The sequence below is a fragment of the Triticum aestivum genome, chromosome 1A (genome assembly GCF_018294505.1).
Source record: "Triticum aestivum cultivar Chinese Spring chromosome 1A, IWGSC CS RefSeq v2.1, whole genome shotgun sequence".
In the NCBI taxonomy this organism is placed as follows: domain Eukaryota; kingdom Viridiplantae; phylum Streptophyta; class Magnoliopsida; order Poales; family Poaceae; genus Triticum; species Triticum aestivum.
In genome coordinates this window covers 395,917,205-395,940,596 of record NC_057794.1, presented here as the reverse complement: position 1 = coordinate 395,940,596, position 23,392 = coordinate 395,917,205, and the positions used below count along the sequence as shown (strand labels likewise).

Below are 23,392 nucleotides of genomic sequence, written 5' to 3'. Positions count from 1 at the left end.
TTCTTGACGTCCACTCCAAGTCCTCTGGATCATGTTTGTTCCAAAAATCACGCTTCCGAAGGTTTCATTCCGTTTGGACTCCGTTTGATATTCCTTTTCTACGAAACATTAAAATAGGCAAAAAAACAGCAATTTGGGCTGGGCCTCCGGTTAATAGATTAGCCCCAAAAATAATATAAAAGTGTAAAATAAAGCACATTAACATCCAAAACAGATAATATAATAGTATGGAACAATCAAAAATTATAGATACGTTGGAGACGTATCACTTGTTAGTATATGATGAAAGTTCTAGACATTTTTTGGCCGTCGCAGAAGATAGTTTTGGCGACCTTTTTGGTTCGTCACCTAAGATATGATCTTGCGTGACGGAGGAAGTGGTACCATCAAGATTTTATTTTTTATGATGGTGTTTCGGAAAACGGCTATACATGACACAAGTGAAATGTCGCAAATAAAGCAAAATTTGTAGCGTGAACAATATACACTTATAACATACTTTCTGCTGAATGTAATCTCAATACATGTGAGAAACTAAAGATGATACTATAAAAAGACAAAGGTAGAACGTTAGCCCCAAAACACAGTATAATAGGTGAATAATAATTCTCTAACCATGTTCATGATAATACGAGAATGATGATAGTACATGGCAACATACTCGAAAGTTTGCACCCCCTCCTCTGGAGAAGATCATGAAGTGACTTCTGATGAAGGAAAATAAATGAGAAATGGAGAGACTCAGAAGAACGTTGCAACTCTCCGCACCATAGGATTAAAAGAAGAATGAAGAAAAAGAGGATCAAGAAAGCAGAAGATGGTCAAATATGAGATAATTACTTCATTAGCCAGATGGCACATTAAGTGAACAAGGAAAAAATATGAGAAGATCAATGCCAAAGGTTCTACAACACGTACCAATGCATGCACGAAATTGAAGACCAATTATCGTGTCACCACCAGGCCACCGGAGGGGTGAATCCGCCACCAGTTAGTCGATTGAAACATTATCCTACGCCAACGTAGTCTCACAGTTCTTTTCAAAAACCCCATCATTTCCCAACCTTTCTTCCTCCTGTTTGACTTATGGATATTTCTTGTTTCTTAGTTGTCGCATTATCGTACTCCTCCTTAGATCCACTATCGTCCGCTAATTTCATATGCTTTGACAATGGCAAGTTAGGGCATCGTCGCTTCTCGGCCGTGCACTCCGTGCCCACATCTAAGTAGGGGGGGGGCTTATTATCCTCTCGGCCATTAGGGTGCCACCACCTTGCTTCCGCCGCCATGCACCACTGCCTTGACGTTGGTCGCCGGTTGTCTGTCATTATCGTTCTTGCCACTCCAACTTGTACACCTTCTCTCTTCCTTTCCTTTCTTCCCCACCTTCTTCTTCTTTGCTGCTCCGGCTTGTCACTCCTACCCGTCGCGTTCTAGTCTAGGACCATCCACTCGACATTCCTTCCGTAGTTTTTTTTTGTTTAGCAGTTATCTTGAACAATTGAAGAAGTAAGAATTTTCCAGTCTGAAATGAATGAATGGCATTGTTTAGATGCGATGTTTGCCTTTTGAAATCCTTTGTATCCCGATGGAGTTTAAACAAGATCGAAATTCTTCAGAAAAATGCCGCAATCTAAACATATGCCTTGAGACTCCTTAACGAGTAGCTCTAAATATTGGCTTTACAGGAGATTGTACCCACCAGGCCAATGAAACCCCCACACATCACCGCCCCCTGCCACTGCCCAGCGAGCCCGGTCCCACATGTCATCGGCACAGCCACCGCCACCCTTTTAGCTTGACTCGTTTTCCCCCTTTGTCTGTTCAGACCGACGGCGACCCCACCTCGTCCCCTTCCTTCCTCCGCCTTCACCGAAGCCGCCCTTTCTTCCCTGGAAGCTCTCTCCAACTCGAGCTCTTCCTCCGAGCCCCCCCCCCCCCCCCCCCACGCTGTGCTCCTCTCCGCTCGATTGCTCCTCTTCGGCGGCGAGCTCCCCCGCCGGATTGAAGATCCGGATCCCTGCGCTCTTGGTAAGCCCTAATCCCACCGTTCACGCCCAATTTGATTCCGCCGAGCAATCGTGCTGTTCCCTCGTGCGCGGGGTGCTTGGGGGCAGCTGTCTGAGCTTGCGGGCGGGATTTCTTTGTGCGACGCGTGGTCTGACATGTGGGCCCACCCCGGCGGTTGATCCGCCACAAGGGTTTGGCCACGGGATCCGGCATGGGTCGGGGCGTCTAGGATGATGGTGGTGTTGCTGATGGTGGCAGGGCTGTGGAGAGGTTCACGAGAGATGGTATGTGCTGGATTTATCTGGAATTGCTGGGATCTCTGCTGAGATCCGGGCGGTGAGTGGCGGTTGGTTGAGCCGGCTGGATCAATAGAGGCGGGCTAGAGTGCTGTAGTGACAAGCTTCGTTAGCTTTGAATTTGGTGAATTCTTGATTGCAGCTAGCACGAGACTTATCAATTTTCTGCGGGGTTTGACAACCGAGAATGGCTGAGTTTGCTGGACCTTTGAAAAAGAATTGAGAGTAGTTCTCAGTGCTTCATTTTGCGCTTCAGCAACTTCTACATTTCGGTCATTGAGGGACGTTGCATGGAGCCATGTATCATGGTTTATTTGATTTGTTAGCTAGCTCCAAGAACTTTAGGTAAAGTTGTTCAGTCGTCCTTTTCCTTGTAGATGGTGCATTTCTGTTGGTGATACTGATTGTCAAGTTGTCTTCGGTTTGTACTAGAGCTTATCCACAGGAGCTGCTAGTATCTCTGTCGAGCTTTGCTCTGTCCAATACATTGCCACTATGGCATGATTAACCGGATTTGGGATTTGAAAACTAACTAGAAGTCTAATCTGATGGAAAACAAACAAATTTTGTGTCTCATAGTTTACCCCAAGACTTATGGAAGGAGTAGAGCTGGTTGCACTTATCAATAGTATTGTTGCATTAATGGACGCGTCACATATAATTTGACAAGTTGTTTATTTATAATTTATGTACGACTAGCGTGTCACACTGCAGTTGGCCTGTTTTGCAGACTATGTTTTATCGGTCAATATTAATACGTAGAAAGTTTCTTTACACGGAAAGAAGTTTGTGTTTGTAAAAATCATGGAATAGAACAAGATGTCACACGCAGAAATATTTATTTAAAACATTAAGTGGTGGCACAATCCATTAATGTCGTGTGTTTTCTTTGGTCAAAGCTATCTTTTTTGCTCCTTACTTTGGACCTGGAGCGTACCATGTTACTTGATGTGAAAGACTGGTTCCATGATTTATTTATAACTCACGATCTTCTATATTGACAGGTATTTCTGTGATTTGAGATCCCTCACTGCTTCTTGGGCATTTGAGCTCAATGGTTGCAAGATTAGTCTTTTGCAACTTTTTGTACTCATGTTGAACTTTTTAGCGGCGTAAACTAGCCAGAACCAGGTTAATGGCATCTAGTACAAAGTCAGACTTGTTGTCTGGCAGCCCTGATGGGCATGGATACTTCAATGGATCACGCGGGTCATATTCGTCTGCTTCATTGGAAAGGTCAGGAAGCTTTCGTGAAGGTGGTGATAGTTATGCGACGTTCCCAGTATCAAGCTCAACAAGATCACCAGCAATTGACTCTGCTACCTTGCTTCAATCCCTTGCCATGGAACTAAGGGCAGCAACTTTGGATCAGAAAGCATCTCGATTAGATGTAAAAAAATCAATAAGTTCCATATTTGGAACTTCCCCAGAAGAATCAACATCAGCTCCATGTACAGGAAGGAACTTTCCTAATTCTGTTGAAGAGATCAGACGTTTGAGGCATAACATTAATGAGATGTCAAACAAAGCTAGGTACTACTCTCTATGCTGTCTTGTCAGATGAACTAAGAATGTGAAAGACGGCAGCAAATACGGAACTCTAAATTCTGTTAATTAGTTGATTGGCTGATGTGTCCAATTTAGAAACGCATCTTTTATTGGAGATAGGCCTTTCTTCTACAATACTGATTTTGTCGTACTAGGAAACGTTCTATGGGCAGACAATGTGCATATGGATTATTATGTTAACTATGCACTAATTATTCAGTATGTTTTTTTTTGCAGTTTAAGAGCTAGAGCTTTTGGTGCTGCTGTAGCGAAGATTGATAAATGTTGTCCTAACATTACACGAAAACGTTCCCGCGGAGACAGTTCATCTAATGAACGATCTACTGCATCTTTGTGTGGAGGAGCTATGTCCAGGATTGGCCCGTACGGCCATCTAAATGCAGATGATGCAGAACTTGGGCCTCAAAGAGAAGAGAGGACAAAGAATGCAGTACAAAATAGGAGATTGCGTACATCCATGACGGAGGTTGTAGCTTGCAGTGCTAAATTTTGTGTAACTCTCCGCTTGTCACTTCTTTTCTTCTACATGGTTGTTTAATAACTAGTTGCTAAAGTGTTGGACAAAAAGGAATGATATGACTATGTGTTGCTACTCAGTGTACGGGTTGCTCTCTATCTCTATTAGTTTTCCACACTGTCAAATTAGGCCTTGCTTTAAACTGATTTTCTCTCCATTTATCATGTTGTTTAGCTATATGTTCTACTACATTGACTCTGATATGCTGTTTTGTCATTGTTAACTTGCATGGAATGATATTTCTTGTGCATGGAAATCAGATGACCTGCCAGTTTTATTTAACTTATTATTATGGATTTTTATATATTTGTTTAGTTTACATTTTGATTGTTCTCTTAATTGATAACACAACTTATTTCTGGTTTACTAGATTGACTCAAGGACCACGAGTATCTCAAGGGGGCTGGCGCCCGTTGATAGAAGCTCGGATCCTGGGAAAGTTACAAATGGTGGTCCAGCAGTTCCTGAAGAAAAAACGAGAGGCCTGGCAACTAGTATTGATGGTTGGGAGAAGCCAAAGATGAAGAAAAAGCGTTCTGCTATCAAGGCAGATGCTTCATCTGTTAGTACTTCACGAATCATGGATGTAGACCGGGAGCAGAAACAAGGCATGCAACACAAGTTTAGCAGTGATGCCAGGGCAAGAATGGGAAATTCCCCTAGTTTCAGGTGAAAGACTCATTCTTCGGTCCTTGCTTTTCTTTGCACTGATTCTCTATTGTTCAGGCTTCATTTGCTCTGAGAAATTCAACTGTTTCTCTCTGTACATTCTTCAAATTCAGTAATTCCACTAAATTTAATAGGTAGTCCTTCTCATGACCATGCAGCACCTTCTTTCTTCTTCTTCTGGGTATTAATTATGTGAAACTGAATGTGCAGGTCTGGAGCTGTTGCATCTGTCTCTGGCACTGGTAAAGCAGACTTGCTTTCTGGACAAAATGGTCTTGTTGGGCGATCCGTGAATAGGAATGACCAAGACAGTGGTTTCCATCCTACTAACAAAAGGGATCGACAACTCGTTTTAGACAAGGAAATGTCCAATCCCAAAGCTATTAACAAGTAAGATGTTTCTCTACCTTTCACTTTGTATCCTCTTACCCCAATTCATCACTTGCCACATCGAATGGACGTAGTTACCTCCTGCATGTCAAGACTTACTTTTTTCTACCAACAGTTGCTTCTTTCTGCAAGTAAAAATGCATGCCATCTGATGCATTGAATTTTTCAGATTCAATGAAGATGACACTAGTTCTAATATCACAGCAGTATCAAAGGCAAACGGGTCTGCTAGGGGACCCCGATCAAACTCTGGTTCATTATTGAAGTCATCTCCAAACAGGCATCGACTACAAGCTAATCCTGATGACTGGGAACATCCTTCTGCCACAAATAAGTTGAATTCTGCTAGTGGATCTGGCAATTCTAAACGTACAAAGTCTGCACATTCACTATCCCCTCCCACCCAGTGGGGTGGGCAGAGGCCTCAGAAGATTTCCCGTTCAGCAAGGAAGTCAAATCTCCCCATCATCACAAGCACTGATGGGACATTAGTATCTGGTTCGCTTGAAAGTCCATCTATCAGTGAACAATCTGCTGGGTTACCCAGGCGTGCATCTATAAATGGTTCACAACAAGCCAAACGGGGAGATCATGGGCACTCAACTGGACCTGAAGGAGGCGAGTTTGGATTTGCTGAGAAAAAGTTGAGGGACAAAAGCAAAAGGGCTGGTGAACTGGATGATGGCCACTGTGGTTTTCAAAAGACTGCAATGCTTGGGCATCCTTCCAAAAAGAATAAGTTTTCTGCTGATGAAGATATTGGTGATGCTTCACGAAGACAAGGAAGGATTGGTCGTGGTTTTACTCCAACCAGGCCCAGTACCCCTTCATCACTTGACAAGCTTGAAAATGCTCCGATTACAAAACAAAGAAGTGTAAGGACAGTCTCGGAGAGAAATGAAAGGTGAGACTTTTCCCTCAACCAACCGCAAGTCATTTGAGATACGGCTCAGAGATATTCTTACGGTGAATTTTCCTTGCAGTAAATCTGGAAGACCACTGATAAAGAAGATATCAGAGCGTAAAGGCAATGCACGCCCCAGGCATACAATTAGCAATCTGCAGTCGGACTCTCCTGGTACATGCCCACCACCGAGTGTTCAACTGTTGTTTGTGATTCTAGTGTTCTTTCATTCTGCTGACGTTATTTTATTCACTTGCCAGTGCAATCAGAAGATGATCATGAGGAACTGCTTGCTTCAGCAAATTCTGCTCTAAGTATTTACTATACTCCTTAAAGTCCAGCATTTATCTTTGAGAGAAGTCCATATTACAACCTTGAATTGTCAACAAAGTCTAAGATACAACCCCGAACTTCAAAACTGTCTACTTTACAACCTCAGACTTCCAAAATCTGACAAAAACCAACTCTGAACTGGTTTCAACTTTCAACACAGTTTTGACTGATTTTGGCCATTGACTTCATAGTCAGCATCATCTTTTTATTTGGAAGTTACTGAGTGATGTTTCTGCTTGTTTTAGGGTCTGCTTATGGAAGTGCATTTTGGCGGCAGGTGGATCCTTTCTTTGGTTTTGTGACCACGGAAGACATAGCGTACCTAAGTGAACAGGTATACATGATCTTATTTTCTATCAAAATAATTACTCTTTACTCGGCGGTTTCTTGATTAATACTTCAATTGTTTAGATACATTTGCTAGATGACTCTGCTGCGAGCAGGTCAGTTGAAGGAGACGAAAGTCGGAAATACAAGGTACTATAGTATGCTATGAAGATTACTCCTTTCATTACACTACTGTAAAAATATGTCTGGTTAGCTATGCATTTGTGGGTAGTTACCATATATAGAAGTCGAGAATGCATTCTTAGTTTGATACCCTCTATTTATCATTAATCCCTACCATTTGTTTCTGGTACAGTCAATTTATGCTGAAATTTTTCCATTTTGCAGGGTAGCCTTGAATACATTTCAGAGCCATCAACTCCGGCTGGTAGCAACAAAGATGACCATAGTGCTCTTCCAAATGGGTATGCCCTGAATGGGATGGTGAATGATTCAGGCGCCTGGGGGACAAGCTGCATTGAACCTATCCTGGATCAACTTGTCCAAGGAATTGATGTGCGAGAAGTTGGTTCGGTTGGCCAAAGACTTATTCAAGCTTGGATAGATGAAGACAAGGTTGATGATATTGCCAACGACGTTTACAGAAGCGAAGGATATCCATTCGATACACATGAAATACATTTTGATGAAGGAGGATGGAAATCTCATTCAGAAGGTTATAAGTTGGAGCCTTTGCTGAATTTTGAAGCTGCAGGGAATTGCCCTAATGGTTTCATGTTGGGATCTGATTGGAAATACAATGATGAACCGTCACACAAGAACAGTAATGTCATGGAGAAGGCCAAGGTGTGGCCCGAGTTTCAGTACAGTGAAATGTGCTTCAGTGATAGGATTATCATCGAGCTAAGTGAAGTGGGTGTATCTATTGAACCCGTGGTAGGTATCTTGTCACTATCACAGTAGCATTTTATGCAATTTGTTTTGGTTACATAGGATTTTATTTTGCATTGATTATCTTCCCATGTGCATTTTGAACACGAACATGTATGGTCTACTCTCAGTAACAACTTATTTTCAATCCATTTCTTTTGCATAATCAGATAATAACTTTGGAGATTGCCTTAGCGAGCAGTAAGAGGTTGACAATCATTGAAGTTAGACCGCTCATGAGTGGGTTTGCCTAATCTGCCGAGACTGCTCATATGCCAACATCTTGCCCGTGTTGAAGTTTATATGTGGATTGCCTAGCCCTTTCCATCAGTTTGGACTTTTGGTTGTGTTGGCTAGTGCATGAAACTTAACATGGTATTAGGACCTAAGGTCTTGAGTTCAAGTCCAGGCTTTCCCGCGTCACACGTGAGAGGGGGCTAGTGCATGAAGCTTAACACGTTGCACCATTTTTGGCGGGTTATCGCTAATGAACAGCCATAGTAGACCTAGTTCAGAAGTCACTGCATTAACAGTTTCTTCTATTTTAGTTTAATAATTAGGTGCCTTCTTATTTAGTATGGGCTATGTTTTTCTACTGTTAAGAATGTTGGACATGTGAAGAGTATTTTGTGCTACACACCGAATATACCTGCAGCCCAATAATAATAATATGATGATGATGATGATGAGTATTGGAGGCAAATAGTAGGTAAATTTTATTAGCATTTTAATATGGGTATTTATGTTTAGCTCTATTTATTAATAAAACTATTGATGTTTATATTTATTGATAGAAGCATTTATGTTTACATTTATTAATAAAAGTATTTATGTTTTGGTCTCTTAGTTTTCTGAAATTACAGTGCAGATCGTTTTTCCATGTTTTGACTGTTCTGTTACCATTCCAGCCCGATCTTGCACAGAGTGAAGACGAGGATGTCAATGCTGAAATCTGTAGATTAGAAGGCCAACTTCATAAGGAGGTATTAATAAATCACTATACATGTGTGTGCGTGCGTCGGCTAACCTGTTTCACTATTTTGAGTGTCATTGGCTCATTCCTTCAACATAAGATGTCAAGTTAATTGTAATCCTTTTATGGTGTTGAAGGTTCTTGAGAAGGAAAAGTTACTAGCGAAGTTGGACAGAATGGTTAGAACTGAGAAGGAGTCTCAGCAGAGGTATTGTACATTGTTCCTTATTTGTTACAACACTATTTCATGAGTTTCAAACTTATATTTACATGGTTCGGCCCAATTACCAGGGAATTTTCGCGGCGCGCCATGGAGAGACTTGTGCTGATTGCTTACGAGAAATACATGGTAATAATTTCATTCTAAAAATCTCGAAAATACAACTACGGAAGTACCTCTTAATTTCTTTGGGTCATTGGCTAGGGTGCACTAATGTAGTTTCCTAATTGCTAATATAGTATGAATATAACCCTAATTTTGTTCTACTTGGGTTTTTGAGTCGAATGAAGATATTTGCTAAAATTGAAGGTTTTGTGTTGATGTTATTTTTGTTTGAAAATTTCTTAATAATCAAGATTTGTTTTCTCATACCAAGCATTTGCTGTTTATGAGATAATGACCTTGGTTGCTTTGTTTACCTCAATTTCTTTTTGTGAATCCCAAATTCATTGTGTTAGAATACTTTATTAAACGGTTATTATTGTTGCTGCCAAACTACAGGCATTCTGTGGGTCAAATAATTCAAGCAGCAAAAGTGTTAATAGAGCTAGCAAACATGCTGCCCTCAGTTTTGTTAAACGCACGATGGCACGTTGCCAAATCTACGAAGAGGCAGGAACAAGCTGCTTTGATGAAGCCCCTTTCAAGGATATGTTTATATCAGCAACTTCACACAGAAGGGACCCAGATTCTGCTTCACAAGGTATTGTTTGTACTTTATATTAACTACTATTAAGCATCCATACACAGATTCATGAAGACAAGTAATACTTGGGTTCTTGGTAGTAAGCATTCGTGTATACCGAATACTGTTCTACTTTGTCTTCACTATAATATCGCTTGTGTTCTTACTCGTCTTTTTACAGAAAATAATACACTACCAAAATCGGTCCAAAGGTCTAGTGCATCAGACGCTTCTCGAGCGAGCAGTCACATGTCGGACCTGTCATTTGCTAAGGAGGATCCCTGGACAAATAATGTAAAACAAAGGGAATTGTTGCTTGATGAGGTTGTAGGCAGCATAACTGGAGGAACCCTGAAGAGTTCGGGCCTTGGGGCTTCCCTTGTTAGCAATGCAAAAGGAAAGAGAAGTGAGAGAGATAGGGAAGGTAAAGGGCACAGATCAGGGCGACCGCCATCGTCCAATGCAAAAGGGGAACGGAAGAATAAAACAAAGCCCAAACAGAGGACAGCCAACATATCTGCTCCTGTGGGCAGTGCTCCTCCCCGGGATCCGGATCCACAGCCGCAGACGATAGTAACTCCTTCAGACAACAAGAGCAAGGACAGTGGCACCTTTGCTGCCACTAGACGTGATGAACCGGCAAATCCCGCAAATGATGCTGAAATACCAGACTTATCTAACCTCGAGCTGCCAGGAATTGACAGCGATTTTGGCGGCTGGTTGAATAATATAGACGACGACGATGGGTTCCAGGATCTCGACTTGATGGGCCTCGAGATCCCCATGGACGACATCAACGAGATTAATATGATGATATAGGCCCACATAGAAAGCTTCATATAGTGCACAGGTAACAGGTGGTTCTCTCAAGATAACCACCAAACCCCAGCAGGTTTAACACCAGGCCGGATAGTCTCCAGGTAGCTTTTTGTTCTTTTTTGATAAAAGCTTGTAGAGACCTCACACCCCTCCCCCCTTTGTATCATCGGCGTGCAGCTCGCCTCCCTACCTTGTACAGCACGTCACCTTGTACTGTGCATATCTATTTTGGTGCTGTACAAGGCAGGGAGGCCAGTTGCTTGATTGTACTCGAAAGGCTGTACATATGGTATCCCCTTGTGCCAAAATAAAGCGGCGTCGGTTATAGCTTTACTGCTGTTTGCCTGTTGGCGTTTTGTTGGTTGCGGTCTGCCGCAACAGTTGGCGCACGCCTCCGTTGCTACCTGGCAGGCGCATTTCCCTTGCTATTTCGGAGCGTCTTGTGTATCTCGGCCGATGCTTTCTGTCACCTGTTTCAGTGGACCATGTGACACCGTCTCGTTATGCCAGCCAGTTGCGGGACCAAGTGCTATGAACTTCAAATTAAGTTGAAAGAGACACTCCCTCTGTTAAGATCTTATATTTCTTTAGAAAGGGAGTACCAACTAGTCTTGCTATAACAAGGTCCATCCATTTTATTATCGCCAAATGTAGCTTAATTATGCCGCTTTGATTATAAAAGATCAAATACCGAGTAACATACCGAAAAAGGTTCCCCTGCTTTGTATACAAAGCAACCAACACCGATCACATAGCAATTGCTAGGACGAGTAGCACAACAAGCCCAAAAGAAAAGAAAAAGAACAAAAAAGAAGAAACAAATGCCAACAATGGCAGCTCGACAAAAGCACGGATGACATGCCACCGCTGCGTACCAAGCAACACCTCCGACCCTCAAAAAAAAAACCAAGCAACACCTCCAAGAAAGAATGCAACGCCGACGATGATGTTGCCTGGACGTGTCCTAGGATACCGAGTAACATATACTCACTCCCTTCCGGTTTACAGATCCTAATTCAAAAAACTTCCCAACTAAGAATTTATTAAATTTTATAGTTTGCGAAAGAACCTAATCAATACGTTCGTTTTCTTAAAAAAAATTACAACTGTATTAATTGCAATGCATGCATGCATGACCATTAAATAAAAAAAATACATGCATATAGCGAGTTTTCTTATGATTAATTTAATACGCCTCAAAATCTGAACAGGTGATGGGATAGAAATGGGACTAACAAAGTGAAAAAAAAGAGATATAAACTCCGCCACATCTTGTGCTAATAGATGTAAACTCACATCTAGTACCCCGCAAAAAAAAAAAAAAAAAAACTCACATCTAGTAGCAGTAACGGAAACGCCCGTCAAGTGTGAGCCCACTGGTGTACTCACTTGAAACCACCAGCAAAACCGTTACTGGGCGAGGAGCCGAGACGACGTGACGGCGACGTGCGTGCGTGCGGTTGGGTAACGCCGCGCCCACCCAACCAAACTCAACGCACGCACAACACATTCAGTGATAATCGCAACCACACCCGAACGAACTCCCCAGCAGGAAAATAGCACCAATCCGTCGATCCAACCGGCCCAACTAATTCACAGGAAACACAGTGCTCATCCGAAATGCTTCTGTTTCTCTTGAAGATGTAATTTCTAAGGTAAATAAAACAACAAAAAAAAGCTAGCTAGATTCTACTAGCAGGGGACGGAAATGGAGATGGAGACGGACATGGACGAGATCGACGAGTGACAACGAGGAGTTGAGTGAAACTTGCAATGCAGCCGCTTCTTGACGCGTCTCGTACGTCTATCCGTCCGTCCGTTGGTCTCGACCGCCTGCCGGGTGCGTTTCTGATCGGTCGACCCTGGCCGTCGGCAGGGTGGCCGCCGCCGCGCCGGCCCTGCCCAGGGACGCCATGATGGAGCACACGCTGCCCATTTGCCGCCGCACCTCGTCTTCGACCATCCGCTTCATCGCCTCCATGAACCACGGGTTCTGCTCCAGCATCGCCCTCGCGCTCTCCATCCAGGGCTCCTTCGCCGGCGCTGGCGCTGGCACCGGCGCCGGGGGAGTCGGCGGGATGACGGCGCCGACCCCGGTTCCCGGCAGGCTGAGCGACAGCGACGTGGGCGGGTCGGGCGGCGGCGCCCGGTCGTCCACCTTCACCGCGGGAGGGACGACGTCCACGCGGGGCCGCTTGGCGCTGGCGGGCGGTTCCACCGAGCCGTCGCTGTCGCTGTCGCCGTCGTCGTCGTCGTAGTCGTCCTCCCCGCCCTTGGTGAGATCCACAGATTGGAACGACATGGCAGAGGCGGGCGCGAAGGCGGGCCCGCCCGCCGCGTTGCCGGCGGTGGCGGCGGCCGCGGCCGCCCTGCGGCGCTTCCGGAGCGTGGAGTTCCAGTGGTTCTTGACGGAGTTGTCGGTGCGGCCGACGAGCTTGCGCGCGATGGTGGCCCACTTGTTGCCGTGCTTGCTGTGGAGGTCGAAGATGAGGCGGTCCTCGTCGGGGGTGAAGGCGCGGCGGTGCACCCCGGGGCTGAGCTGGTTGCACCAGCGCAGGCGGCAGGACTTGCCCGTCCGGCCGGGGATCTCGGCGCTGATGACGGTCCAGTTCCGGGCCCCGTGGCGCGCCACGGCGTCGCGCAGCAGCTCGTCCTCCTCGGGGCTCCACGACCCCTTGATCCTCCCCGCCCCCGCGCCCGCGCCATCCGACCCGCCCCCGCCGTCCGGCATGCCTCCTCTCCCCTCTCTAGCCGCGTCGGTCTCGGTCTGTCGGCTGCGGCTGCCGCGGGGGTTGTGCATATAAGGAGGTACGTGGACGTGGGCGTGCGGTTGGGCCGGGGGACGGGATGCGGGGCGTTGGTTGGTTCGTGTGCTGCTGCGGGCGTGTTAGGTGGGCGGGCGCGCTTTACAGTTTCGCGTTTCGGGCGTTTTCCGTGGGGTTTTTGGGCGTTTTCGGTGGTTTCCGGCGGGCGGTGCGTGGGACGGATGGTTGCCCCTGGCCGGCGTCACCCGCGAACCGCCGGCGATGGACGCATTTGCATGCCCGGCTGGCTACACGGCGTGCGCGCGCGATGTGCCGGGCCAGGCCAGGCCAGGCCAGGCGGGGCTGGACGTCACGCGTCGCGACCTGCTGCCGTTTCTCTCGAGTGCTGTGGGCGGAAGGTGGCCCGCGAGACGTCCGTTTCCTGTTATCTCCAGCCCCAGGGTGCGACGTGCCGTGGGGGAGGGAGGGAGGGTCGGTCGCAATCCGCCGAATACTGGTGCCGTCGGGCCATATCTTATTTGCTGCCTTGGAAGGCCGTTTTGAGTTTTTATTTTTTTGATTGATGAGTCGATGAGTTGTAGTACCAATCTGAAGCTTGTCGCCGTCACGATGCTTCTTGTGTTTATCTGAAAAAAGGTTTCTGATACTGGTTTTATGTTTGCGTGCTGCAAAAAACTACTTCTAAATCGATCAATTTACGACTACAACTTTACAAGTAAGTATTATCACAATCTTCCCTAAAAAAAGTATTATCACAATCTTTTGAGTAATTTATTTAAATACTAATTAAATTGCACACCATCTTAAAGATTAAAGGTTTGGCGTCATGGAGTCTCTTTCCATGTACTACAGGCTGCAGTCTCATGGCTGGTAGTGGTATACGTGTAGGTGTAGCGAGAAGGGCTCTGCATGCTCCTGTAGGAGTACGCCCACGCGTGAGCATGCGCGTAGGAAAAAAAAAAGATGGCTGCATGCGTGCGAGGGAAGATCGCAACCTTCGTACCAGAAGCTGGCGCTATCTTGTTGCCTTCGAACTACACACACTTGCATTTGGCCGATAGTGCACATGATAAACCGCCTCTCGCTTATTATTTATTTATTTATTAGCAAAATATTAGCCAGGTCACTTAAACCGTTTAGCCCTCTCCTAGCCATGATGGCCTTTCCCCCGAAAAGAATGTACTCCGTATAAGGTTAAATGGCGTTCAGCTCACCCTGTTCTCATGGCAACGGAAAAAGGTTCGTAGCCACGTGAGCAGCCGGGAGCGAGAAGCCCTGAACTCGAGTTAATTACACGATAGTACCACAATTGGGGCCGTGGTGGCGAACTGGTACCAGTTTTGAAAATTTTTACGTGTCAGTACCACGTTTGGACCGAACCGTTGCAAATCGGGCTAAACTTCGTATTTGTACGTATTGACGCTGGAACTGACCGCCCGGGCCCGCGCGTCAGATGCCACGCTGGCGAATCGACACGCGCCCGCTCGCTCAATAGGTGCGGTCCGGCTCGAACCGGACCGGCCCGTGCTCCACTCTGTTCCTCCTCGCCGTCTCTGTTCGTCGACGAACCCTAGCTCCCTGCGCGTACGGCGATGGCGGCGGCAGCGGCGGTGGCGGCGACGGCGATGGCGGCGGCGCAAACCTTCCCCTCTTCGGCATCGGCGCGGCAGGAGGAATCGAGGGGAGATCTCCAATCGAGGGCGGCGATGGCTACTCGAGCTCTGAGTACTCCAGCGACGACGACGAGTTCATTGAGCCCGCACTGTCCATGGAGCAGCGGGTACGGCTGGCAAAGCAATGGGTGGCGAACCCTAGCAATAGCCATGAGCTGACCCACGGGCTCGGCGGCGTCCTGTAAGTTTCTGTTTCTGCCTCTTTTTTTTTCTCATTTATTTGCTAATTAGGGTTATAGTGTACTGATTAGGCAAATTGCATGTGAATTGTAGTTTATATGAAGACATATGGAATGTTAGGATCCATTTTGACAATAATGATCTGTTAGAGAGGAAATTAAGCTCTTCAGATGTGACATATCTAAATATGGTTGCATTGATGGAAACCCAAGGCTTTAGTATTGATGATTCACTGATGTTTTACATGGAGACCCCAGGAGAGCAGGGCTTGGAATTGGTTGATAGTAATGTTAACTACAGTTGATCAAGAGGCAGAATGAGGAGAGTTTGGTGCTTAATTTGCTATTTAGGGCTTGTCCACCAGCTGTCAGTGTACCACAGAAGGGTTTTGTACGGAAGCAAAATTTAGATATAACTGAATATTCTGAGCCTGTTGTTTTTGATCTTGCCGATCCTCCTGTTTATGCTGTTGATCAGCAAGGTGTTGCTTATGAAGGTCAGAGTAGCAGTTATATTGCAGCTGTAGGCCCTGCTGTTTTAACACAAGAGAGCAGGAGTGTTCTAAATCCCAAGTTAAAAGAAGTTGTGGAAGAAGAACAAGTTGGCTATGATGGCAGTTATGCATGTTCATCTGAAGGATCTGAAGGGCAGTATGATAGTGACATGGGGGATTTAAGGCCTAACTATAATGAGGAAATGCATGATGTTGAAGACATGGAGATGGAAGAGGGAAATAGACAGAGAGAGGAAGAAGTACAAGAGCAACATGAGGAAGAAACAGAGGATGAAGAATCAGAAGAAGAATTAGAGGATGAAGAACAAGTGCATTATGAGGGTGACACAGAGGTAGAGGAATTATTTGAGTTGGAGGATGATGACCCTATTGTTCCAGAAGAGGAGGAAAAAATATATGTGCCAGCAAAGAAGAAGCAGAAGTTGCAAGTAAGGAGGGGACCAACAACAAGGTCACATTCCAGTGTTTTAGAAGAAGTGCAACCTGATTGGAAACCATCATCAGATGAAGAAGATGATAGTTTATTGAAGGACAGTGAAGATGATGGGTTTGAGCCACTAGCATTTGTGCTACCTCAAAAAAGGAAGAGTAGGGCAAAGAAGAGGCCAGCTAGAGTATGGTACAATGAGGATTTGGAACAACCACACCAACAACTAAAACTGCATATGTGCTTCAAAGATCAACATCAATTCAGAGATGCTCTGTTGAGCTTGCACATCACTCAGTGCAGAGACTTCAAGTATCACAGGAACTCAGATCAGAGGATCATTGTGCATTGCAAGAATGAACATTGTAAGTTCTGCATTGTGGCAGCTGTTATAAAAGGGGAAAACACTTTTGTAATTAAGAAGATGAGGATACAACACACCTGCCCTAGTTCTACTGAAACAAGCAGGGTAAGTGCAAAGTGGCTTGCAAAGCAATATGAGCCACTATTCAGATCTGATGTCAGTACTAGCATACATACACTTATTGATGCCTGCATGGAAAAGTATGGTGTGGATGTGCCCAAGGCTATGGCATATAGGGCAAAAAACTTAGCTGTTGAGGCTGTGTTGGGAGATCATAGGAAGCAATACCCAAGGCTGAGAGACTATGCTCAGACTGTGATGGATACAAACCCTGGGAGTAGAGTTATAGTCACCACTGTAACTCCAAAAGCCACTGAAAAAATCCCACATCCAGGACCAAGATTCCATGCCATGTTTTACTGCATCAATGGAGCAAGGGAGGGATTTCTACAGGGCTGTAGACCATTCATTGGTTAGTTCATTTTATCTTGTACACTACTTTGATGTTGTTAGTTTCAATAGGTTGCACATATAAATGCATTTGACATGTTATGTTTACTTCCTGTTTTAGGTATTGATGGATGTTTTATCAAGCTGACCACTGGTGCACAAATCCTTGCTGCCACTGGTAGAGATGGCAATAACAACATATACCCACTGGCATTTGGCATTGTTGGACAAGAGGACAAAGCAAACTGGTGCTGGTTTCTACACCAACTGAAGATTTGTCTTGGAGGAGAAGTTGGACAGTATGGTCCATATACTATAATGTCAGACAGACAGAAGGTATGTTTATCCACCTTGCTTTGCCTGCTAAATATGTGTTTACATGTGTATTAGACAGTAGCTTAGCTGTTTAAATTGTGTGCACCAGGGGCTATTATATGCAGTGAATAGAGTTTTTCCTAACAGTCATCAAAGATTCTGCTTAAGACACATATATGCAAACTTCCAGAATGCTGGCTTTAGGGGGGAGGACCTTAAGAAGTGCATGGATAATGCCAGTTATGCATATAATGAACACAAATTTAATAAAGCAATGGATGATCTCAAAGCTGAGAGTGTGGAAGCTTGGCAGTGGCTTAGTGCAATACCCAAGAAAACATGGGCTAGGCATGCATTTGACACAAATAGCAAGACTGACTTGGTTGTCAACAATTTGTCAGAGGTGTTTAACAAGTACATCCTAGATCATAGGAAAAAACCAATAAGAACTATGTGTGATGGCATAAAGGATAAGCAGATGGTTAGGTGGCACAGGAATAGAGAGAGTGGAAGGGAAGCTAGATGGGAGATCACACCACATTACAGTGAGAAGTTGGAGATTGAAAAGGAAAGGGCCAGGTACTGCAAACCCATTCAAGCAGGTGTTAACTTGTGGCAAGTAACTAGTGGTGAGCAAACACATGCTGTCAATTTGGAAGTTGAAACCTGTGGTTGCAGAAAGTGGGACCTCAGTGGCATCCCATGTAACCATGCCATCTCAGCAATCAACAAGGCAAAAAGGTTTCCAGAGGACTTTGTAAGCAAATTCTTCAAGAAACCATATTATTTGGCAGCATATGAACCAATGATATATCCTGTCCCTGGTGAGCATGACTGGACAAAGACCCCAGGTCCAGACATAGAACCACCAGCATTTAAAGTGAAGAAAGGAAGAAGGAAAGAGAAGAGAATAAAGGGAAAATTTGAAGTTCCAAAGCCAAAGTCCACCTCAAGAATGGGGACAATAACTTGTAGCAATTGTGGATTACAAGGGCATAAATACACAAACTGCCTTAAACAGTTGAAACCTGAGTTGGCCTTAAGAAAGAACAAACATGTGGTAAGCCCCTTTGTACTAGTTCTTCATTTTGATGTTTCTGTAAATTACCTTTCTTATTTGTAGTATTATTAACTGTGTTTCCTTTGAATTGTTTTCCAAGCCTGCTGGAAGGAATTCACAAGCAAGAGGTGTTGCTCCTACAGCTCCTGCAACAACACCTAGAGCTGCTTCAGCAACAGCTAGATCTCCTGCACCAACAACTAGGGCTCCTACACCAACACCTAAAGCTCCTACACCAACACCAAGAGCTGCTCCACCTGCAACAACTAGGGCTCCTGCTCCAACACCAGGAGGAAGAACTGGAAGTGCTGCTGGTAGAGGTGGTGGAAGTGGTGCTGGTAGAGGTGCAGGAAGAAGGGCTGGTGGTGGAAGAGGATCTGGAAGAGCATCTTCTAGTGCTCAATCTTCTGCTGGGAGAGGTGCAAATTCTTCAAGGCCTTTCTCTGCCCCAAGGCAGTATGGTGCCTCAACTTCTAGTGCTCCTCCACCAACTGATGGCACACACACTGGATGGATGGCCTGGTTCAATGCTAGTAGAGGTGGCAGAAGGTGATGCAAACTTCTGTTGATTCTACAATGTGCACCTGCTACAATGTGGCATGTTATCTTTTGGTTTGATGCCACTACAATGTCTTGTATTTCTGCTACAATGTGCTTTATTTTGGTTTGATGCCACTGCAGTAACTTGTGCTGCTGCTACAATGTGATTTATTTTGGTTTGATGCCACTGCAGCAACTGTTGCTGATGATACATTGTGCTTTGTTTTGCTTTGATGACACAACACCAACTTGTGCTCATGCTACAATGATATACTATTTAGAGTTTGATGCCACTACAATGTGTTTTCTTTTGGGTTTGATGCCACTAAAGCAACTTCTGCTGATGCCAATGGATATCTTGATGGTTCTGTTGGGGATAACTTGATGGTTGATGGATTGATGCCACTTGGGTGGATAACTTGATGGTTTACGGTGGCTCGGGGTCGACGGAACCACCTTAATCTAACCATTAGGGTTTATGGTGGCTAGGGGTCGATGGAACCAACTTAACCTAACCATTAGGGTTTATGGTGGCTAGGGGTCGACGGAACCACCTTAATCTAACCATTATGGTTTATGGTGGCTAGGGGTCGACGGAACCAACTTAACCTAACCATGATGGTTTATGGTGGCTCGGGGTCGACGGAACCACCTTAACCTAACCATGATGGTTTACGGTGGCTCGGGGTCGACGGAACCACCTTAATCTAACCATTATGGTTTATGGTGGCTAGGGGTCGACGGAACCAACTTAACCTAACCATGATGGTTTATGGTGGCTCGGGGTCGACGGAACCACCTTAATCTAACCATTAGGGTTTACGGTGGCTAGGGGTCGACGGAACCAACTTAACCTAACCAACATGGGCTTCCAATGCATGATATAACATAACCATATAATATTCCAGTGCTAACATAACCATCAAATAGTCTTCCAATGCTAACATAATCATCTAATATAAAAATATAAAACCTATTGCAAGAGAAATCATAACTTTTAGTCTACATCTCATGGCACAGAATATCTGATCCATCTTCCAATGCATGATATATCATCATTTCAAGTCTAGCCAACATAACACACAATACTTACTGGAGTTCAACATATTATAGGGTACACAGCAGGTCCATCACAAATACATAGTGGAGTTTGAGTTTAAATGCATAGTTCATCCTTTTCTCACAAAAGGATGAAAAGCATATCTACTACATACATACACAGACATAGTTCACAATTAGTAGAGCCATACACTACACAACCATCATGCCCAAAAGGTCAGCATTACCCACTAGTCTCATATTCATTTTCTTCACTTCTCTAAGATGGCCTGGATCCCCTTGATCTTCTCCTTCAGCTTCTCCTCTGCCTTCATCAGCTCAGCAATCTGAAGCTTCAACTCTAGCTTCTCTTGGGTGAGCTTCTCCTCAGACTTTGTGAGCTCTGCATTCTTCAACTCCAAGTTCATCTTATCTTCACTAAACAATTGCTTGTCTTTAATATGCTTCAACTTCAAGTTCTGGATGACTGTTGCTTGTGCTCTTGTCAGGTTCAGTAGCACTTCATAATTCTGCTTAAGCTTCTCAAACTCTGCATCTTTCTTTGCCATCTGTGCCTTCATATCAGCCAGCAGTTCACTTCTGCATTGCTGCTGATATGTAAGGTTATCCTGCAGATATCTGAAATCCACCACCCTGTCCTCCTGGAAGCTCATAAGTTCATGCACATCTTGGACTAACTTGTCATAGTTGGCCTCCAGCTTGTTCTTCTCTTCTGTCAGATGGTGGATAGTGAAAGAACTTTCAAGATTATCATTCACCCTAGCACTCTTGCTATCTTCAACCATGGCCCACAGCTTCAACAATGCATTTTGCATTGTTGGGGGCCACTGGTGATCAACCCATTCAACAAACCCACAATTCTGCCCTTCCTGCAAAAAGGCAAAAAGATAAAAAAAATAAACATGTTACTTCAGAAGCACAGGTAAATAACTAGTGCAAAGCAATAACACTGTACATTGGTAATAATAGCACCACTAAGCTACACTAGTAATTGAGATGTACCTACCCACTAAATAACAGCATGACAAATTACAGCACCACTCAGCTACAGCTTTGAACTAGATTTTGCTAATCGCTACAAAACAAGAGAGAGCAATCTCTAACTGCAAATTTGGTGAACTGCCAAAGCATATGCAGTACATACTATCCACCTAGATACTGTCAAACCAACAATAATATGACACTATCAACCTATATATGAATATGCCCTTAATAATCAGGCCTTGTACTCATGTTCACTCATGTTCAATATGGCACTGTCAAACCAACAATAATATGACACTATCAACCTATATATAATATCCCACTATCAGCATAGAATTCATACCGGCTCTGCACATGCTAGGAACCTTCTCCCTGTGTCTGTTCCTTCAAATGCGACAAGCCTCTCAGATGCCTTGCCGTGCTTCTCACATGGCGACATCGTTTCCAGCTCAAGCCCCTGGTAATCTGGATCTTCAACGCTGAAAGGGACCTGCCGAAGCTCGTACAATCAAAATGCCCAAATCAAAACCCAGCGAAATCAACCAAATCAAAAAGCCCCAAATCTGAAACCCTAACCCTAGACCTAGCTCAAGGAAAATCACCTGGTTAAGCCCGTCCGTGGATGAGGTCGAGTGCATGTACGGCAGGCTGGACGTGTCCTCACTGCTTTCGTCTTCGAAAACCATGACGGGCGGCGGCGCTCCGCTCCGGCAAAGCTGCCGGCGATGACGAGGGCGACGAGAGAGGAGCAAGGAGGGAGGCAGGAGCGAGGAGGAACAGAGTGGAGCACGGGCCGGTCCGGTTCGAGCCGGACCGCACCTATTGAGCGAGCGGGCGAGTGCCGATTCGCCAGCGTGGCATCTGACGCGCGGGCCCGGGCGGTCAGTTCCAGCGTCAATACGTACAAATACGAAGTTTAGCCCGATTTGCAACGGTTCGGTCCCAACGTGGTACTGACACGTAAAAATTTTCAAAACTGGTACCAATTCGCCACCACGGCCCCAATTGTGGTACTATCGTGTAATTACCTCCCCGAACTCACGTAGTACTACTACGTTTCTCTCCCTACCGGAGTTGGGGACCATCGAGGATAGCTTTTCTTGCTGCGGTCTGCAGATATCACAAGACGCATGACCCATTACCCGCAAAAAAAAAAAAAAAAAGACGCATGACCCATCAACTGTCAGGTTAGTTTGGCATATGGTGACCTGCGGCATGCTTCCCCGTCAAATCGGTTTAGTACTACCGATGATTTGTGCCAAGTGCATCCAATTATGTTTGTACCCAATGCTATGCTCTTGTCCCCATTGGCGTACTCACAGATTTTTTTTAAAAATATAGAATTATGGATACAACAGTATTAGTACTAGTTAAATCGGTATGTTTTTACTGTACTAACTAAATTTTGGTCAAGGTTAGACCCCAAATTCGAGACGGCCTTACCTTTTTTTTTTTTGCGTGGAAGCTTTACATGTTCTAAAGAAGAGACTGTTAACTTGTCAGGCAGAAGTCACAAGGCTGTTCCCAACACACGCGCATGCATTCCTCATTGCGTCTCCGATTCACAATTCGTATAGCTAGCATGAGAGAAAGAAACCACACAAACGAAAACAACAAGGGAACAGCAGAAGAGAAAGGGAAAGGCAAAGGGAGAAAAGCGGCGAGGGCTAGCCATGCATGGAGTCATGTCTCTGCTGGTGCCAAGCGTGCGTTGGGTTGTCACCAATTTTTTGGTTACCCAATCAACCGCTACTAATTCGTCGGCTAGGCTGCAGGTACTGTATGTGGTTGTGTTGCTTTGTGCTGAAAACATTTGACACTGCATGCATGCAGATCAGTCCGTCGGCCGTGTGATTGGTACGCACCTGCGCAGCGCAGGGCGCCTAACCGAAATGCTAGCGGGCGGGTAGCCGGCCGGTGAGACATGGACGGGCTAGCCGGCCGCGCTCGACGGCTCATCTAACCCCGACGGGGGCTCGCGTAACGACCTGCGGACCTGGCACCAAACCGGCCGGTGAGCCATGCATGCAGCCAGAAAAGAGCAACCCCAACAACACACACTATATAAATATATCGGATTTGCTAGTTGCTAAGAAACCAAATATTGCCTTTTGAGTCCGAGCACCATGGAGGCCTCCATTTGCAAAAACAGAATTCATATTTTTACATTTTAAAAAATTCTGAAAAAAATACAGATATGCATGGAGGCATAATGTACACGTGCCTAAATTCTCGGGACGAAATACATTGAAACGAGGTCTGTGCAAAAATAAAAAACTGAAGCTTTTCCGCACATGATACTATTCATCCTCTCTTCAAATAGGCTTTCGTCCCGCTTTATAAATAAAGCAGCACCGAAGAAAAGTACACGGTCGAACGATACAAGATGGTGAGGTTGCCATCTTACACAGCTGATCTCAGGATAATCGGATCACGCAGAGCGCACGCGCCTACGCTA

At 45.0% G+C, this 23,392-nt stretch overlaps 4 protein-coding genes across 4 annotated transcripts; 2 read left to right on the top strand and 2 right to left on the bottom strand.

Moving 5' to 3' along the window:
* Nucleotides 1-1,886: 1,886 nt before the first annotated feature.
* Nucleotides 1,887-10,936, top strand: LOC123052687 (uncharacterized). The gene is made up of 16 exons (XM_044475995.1): nt 1,887-2,031; nt 3,311-3,839; nt 4,092-4,341; nt 4,763-5,061; nt 5,272-5,451; nt 5,621-6,355; nt 6,435-6,529; nt 6,616-6,669; nt 6,934-7,022; nt 7,100-7,165; nt 7,364-7,912; nt 8,815-8,889; nt 9,017-9,087; nt 9,171-9,228; nt 9,601-9,802; nt 9,966-10,936. The coding sequence occupies exons 2-16, from the start codon at nt 3,442-3,444 to the stop codon at nt 10,601-10,603; spliced, it is 3,759 nt and encodes a 1,252-aa protein (XP_044331930.1). The 5' UTR covers nt 1,887-2,031; nt 3,311-3,441; the 3' UTR covers nt 10,604-10,936.
* Nucleotides 10,937-12,115: 1,179 nt separating this feature from the next.
* LOC123137622 (transcription factor MYB77-like) lies at nt 12,116-13,723 on the bottom strand. Its single transcript, XM_044557459.1, has one exon. The coding sequence runs from the start codon at nt 13,401-13,403 to the stop codon at nt 12,408-12,410; it is 996 nt and encodes a 331-aa protein (XP_044413394.1). The 5' UTR covers nt 13,404-13,723; the 3' UTR covers nt 12,116-12,407.
* A 1,742-nt stretch (nt 13,724-15,465) lies between these two features.
* LOC123186385 (uncharacterized) lies at nt 15,466-18,985 on the top strand. Its single transcript, XM_044598187.1, has 5 exons — nt 15,466-15,505; nt 15,586-16,998; nt 17,098-17,312; nt 17,401-18,351; nt 18,535-18,985. Exons 1-5 carry the CDS (start codon nt 15,466-15,468, stop codon nt 18,553-18,555), a joined length of 2,640 nt encoding a protein of 879 aa, XP_044454122.1. The 3' UTR covers nt 18,556-18,985.
* A 980-nt stretch (nt 18,986-19,965) lies between these two features.
* On the bottom strand, nt 19,966-21,606 carry LOC123137543 (uncharacterized). Its single transcript, XM_044557377.1, has 2 exons — nt 21,278-21,606; nt 19,966-20,819 (listed from the first exon to the last, which is right to left on the bottom strand). Exons 1-2 carry the CDS (start codon nt 21,371-21,373, stop codon nt 20,202-20,204), a joined length of 714 nt encoding a protein of 237 aa, XP_044413312.1. The 5' UTR covers nt 21,374-21,606; the 3' UTR covers nt 19,966-20,201.
* Nucleotides 21,607-23,392: the final 1,786 nt, after the last annotated feature.

Coding starts and splice junctions, on each gene's coding strand:
- LOC123052687 (XM_044475995.1), top strand. CDS start 3,442: ATGGCATCTAGTACAAAGTCAGACTTGTTGTCTGGCAGCCCTGATGGG. Junction 6,356..6,434: donor GTCTCGGAGAGAAATGAAAG/GTGAGACTTTTC, acceptor TTTTCCTTGCAG/TAAATCTGGAAGACCACTGA. Junction 9,088..9,170: donor GAGAAGGAGTCTCAGCAGAG/GTATTGTACATT, acceptor CCCAATTACCAG/GGAATTTTCGCGGCGCGCCA.
- LOC123137543 (XM_044557377.1), bottom strand. CDS start 21,373: ATGTCGCCATGTGAGAAGCACGGCAAGGCATCTGAGAGGCTTGTCGCA. Junction 20,820..21,277: donor TCCTAGCATGTGCAGAGCCG/GTATGAATTCTA, acceptor GCCTTTTTGCAG/GAAGGGCAGAATTGTGGGTT.
- LOC123137622 (XM_044557459.1), bottom strand. CDS start 13,403: ATGCACAACCCCCGCGGCAGCCGCAGCCGACAGACCGAGACCGACGCG.
- LOC123186385 (XM_044598187.1), top strand. CDS start 15,466: ATGGAGACCCCAGGAGAGCAGGGCTTGGAATTGGTTGATA. Junction 15,506..15,585: donor GGGCTTGGAATTGGTTGATA/GTAATGTTAACT, acceptor CTTGTCCACCAG/CTGTCAGTGTACCACAGAAG. Junction 17,313..17,400: donor TAATGTCAGACAGACAGAAG/GTATGTTTATCC, acceptor TGTGTGCACCAG/GGGCTATTATATGCAGTGAA.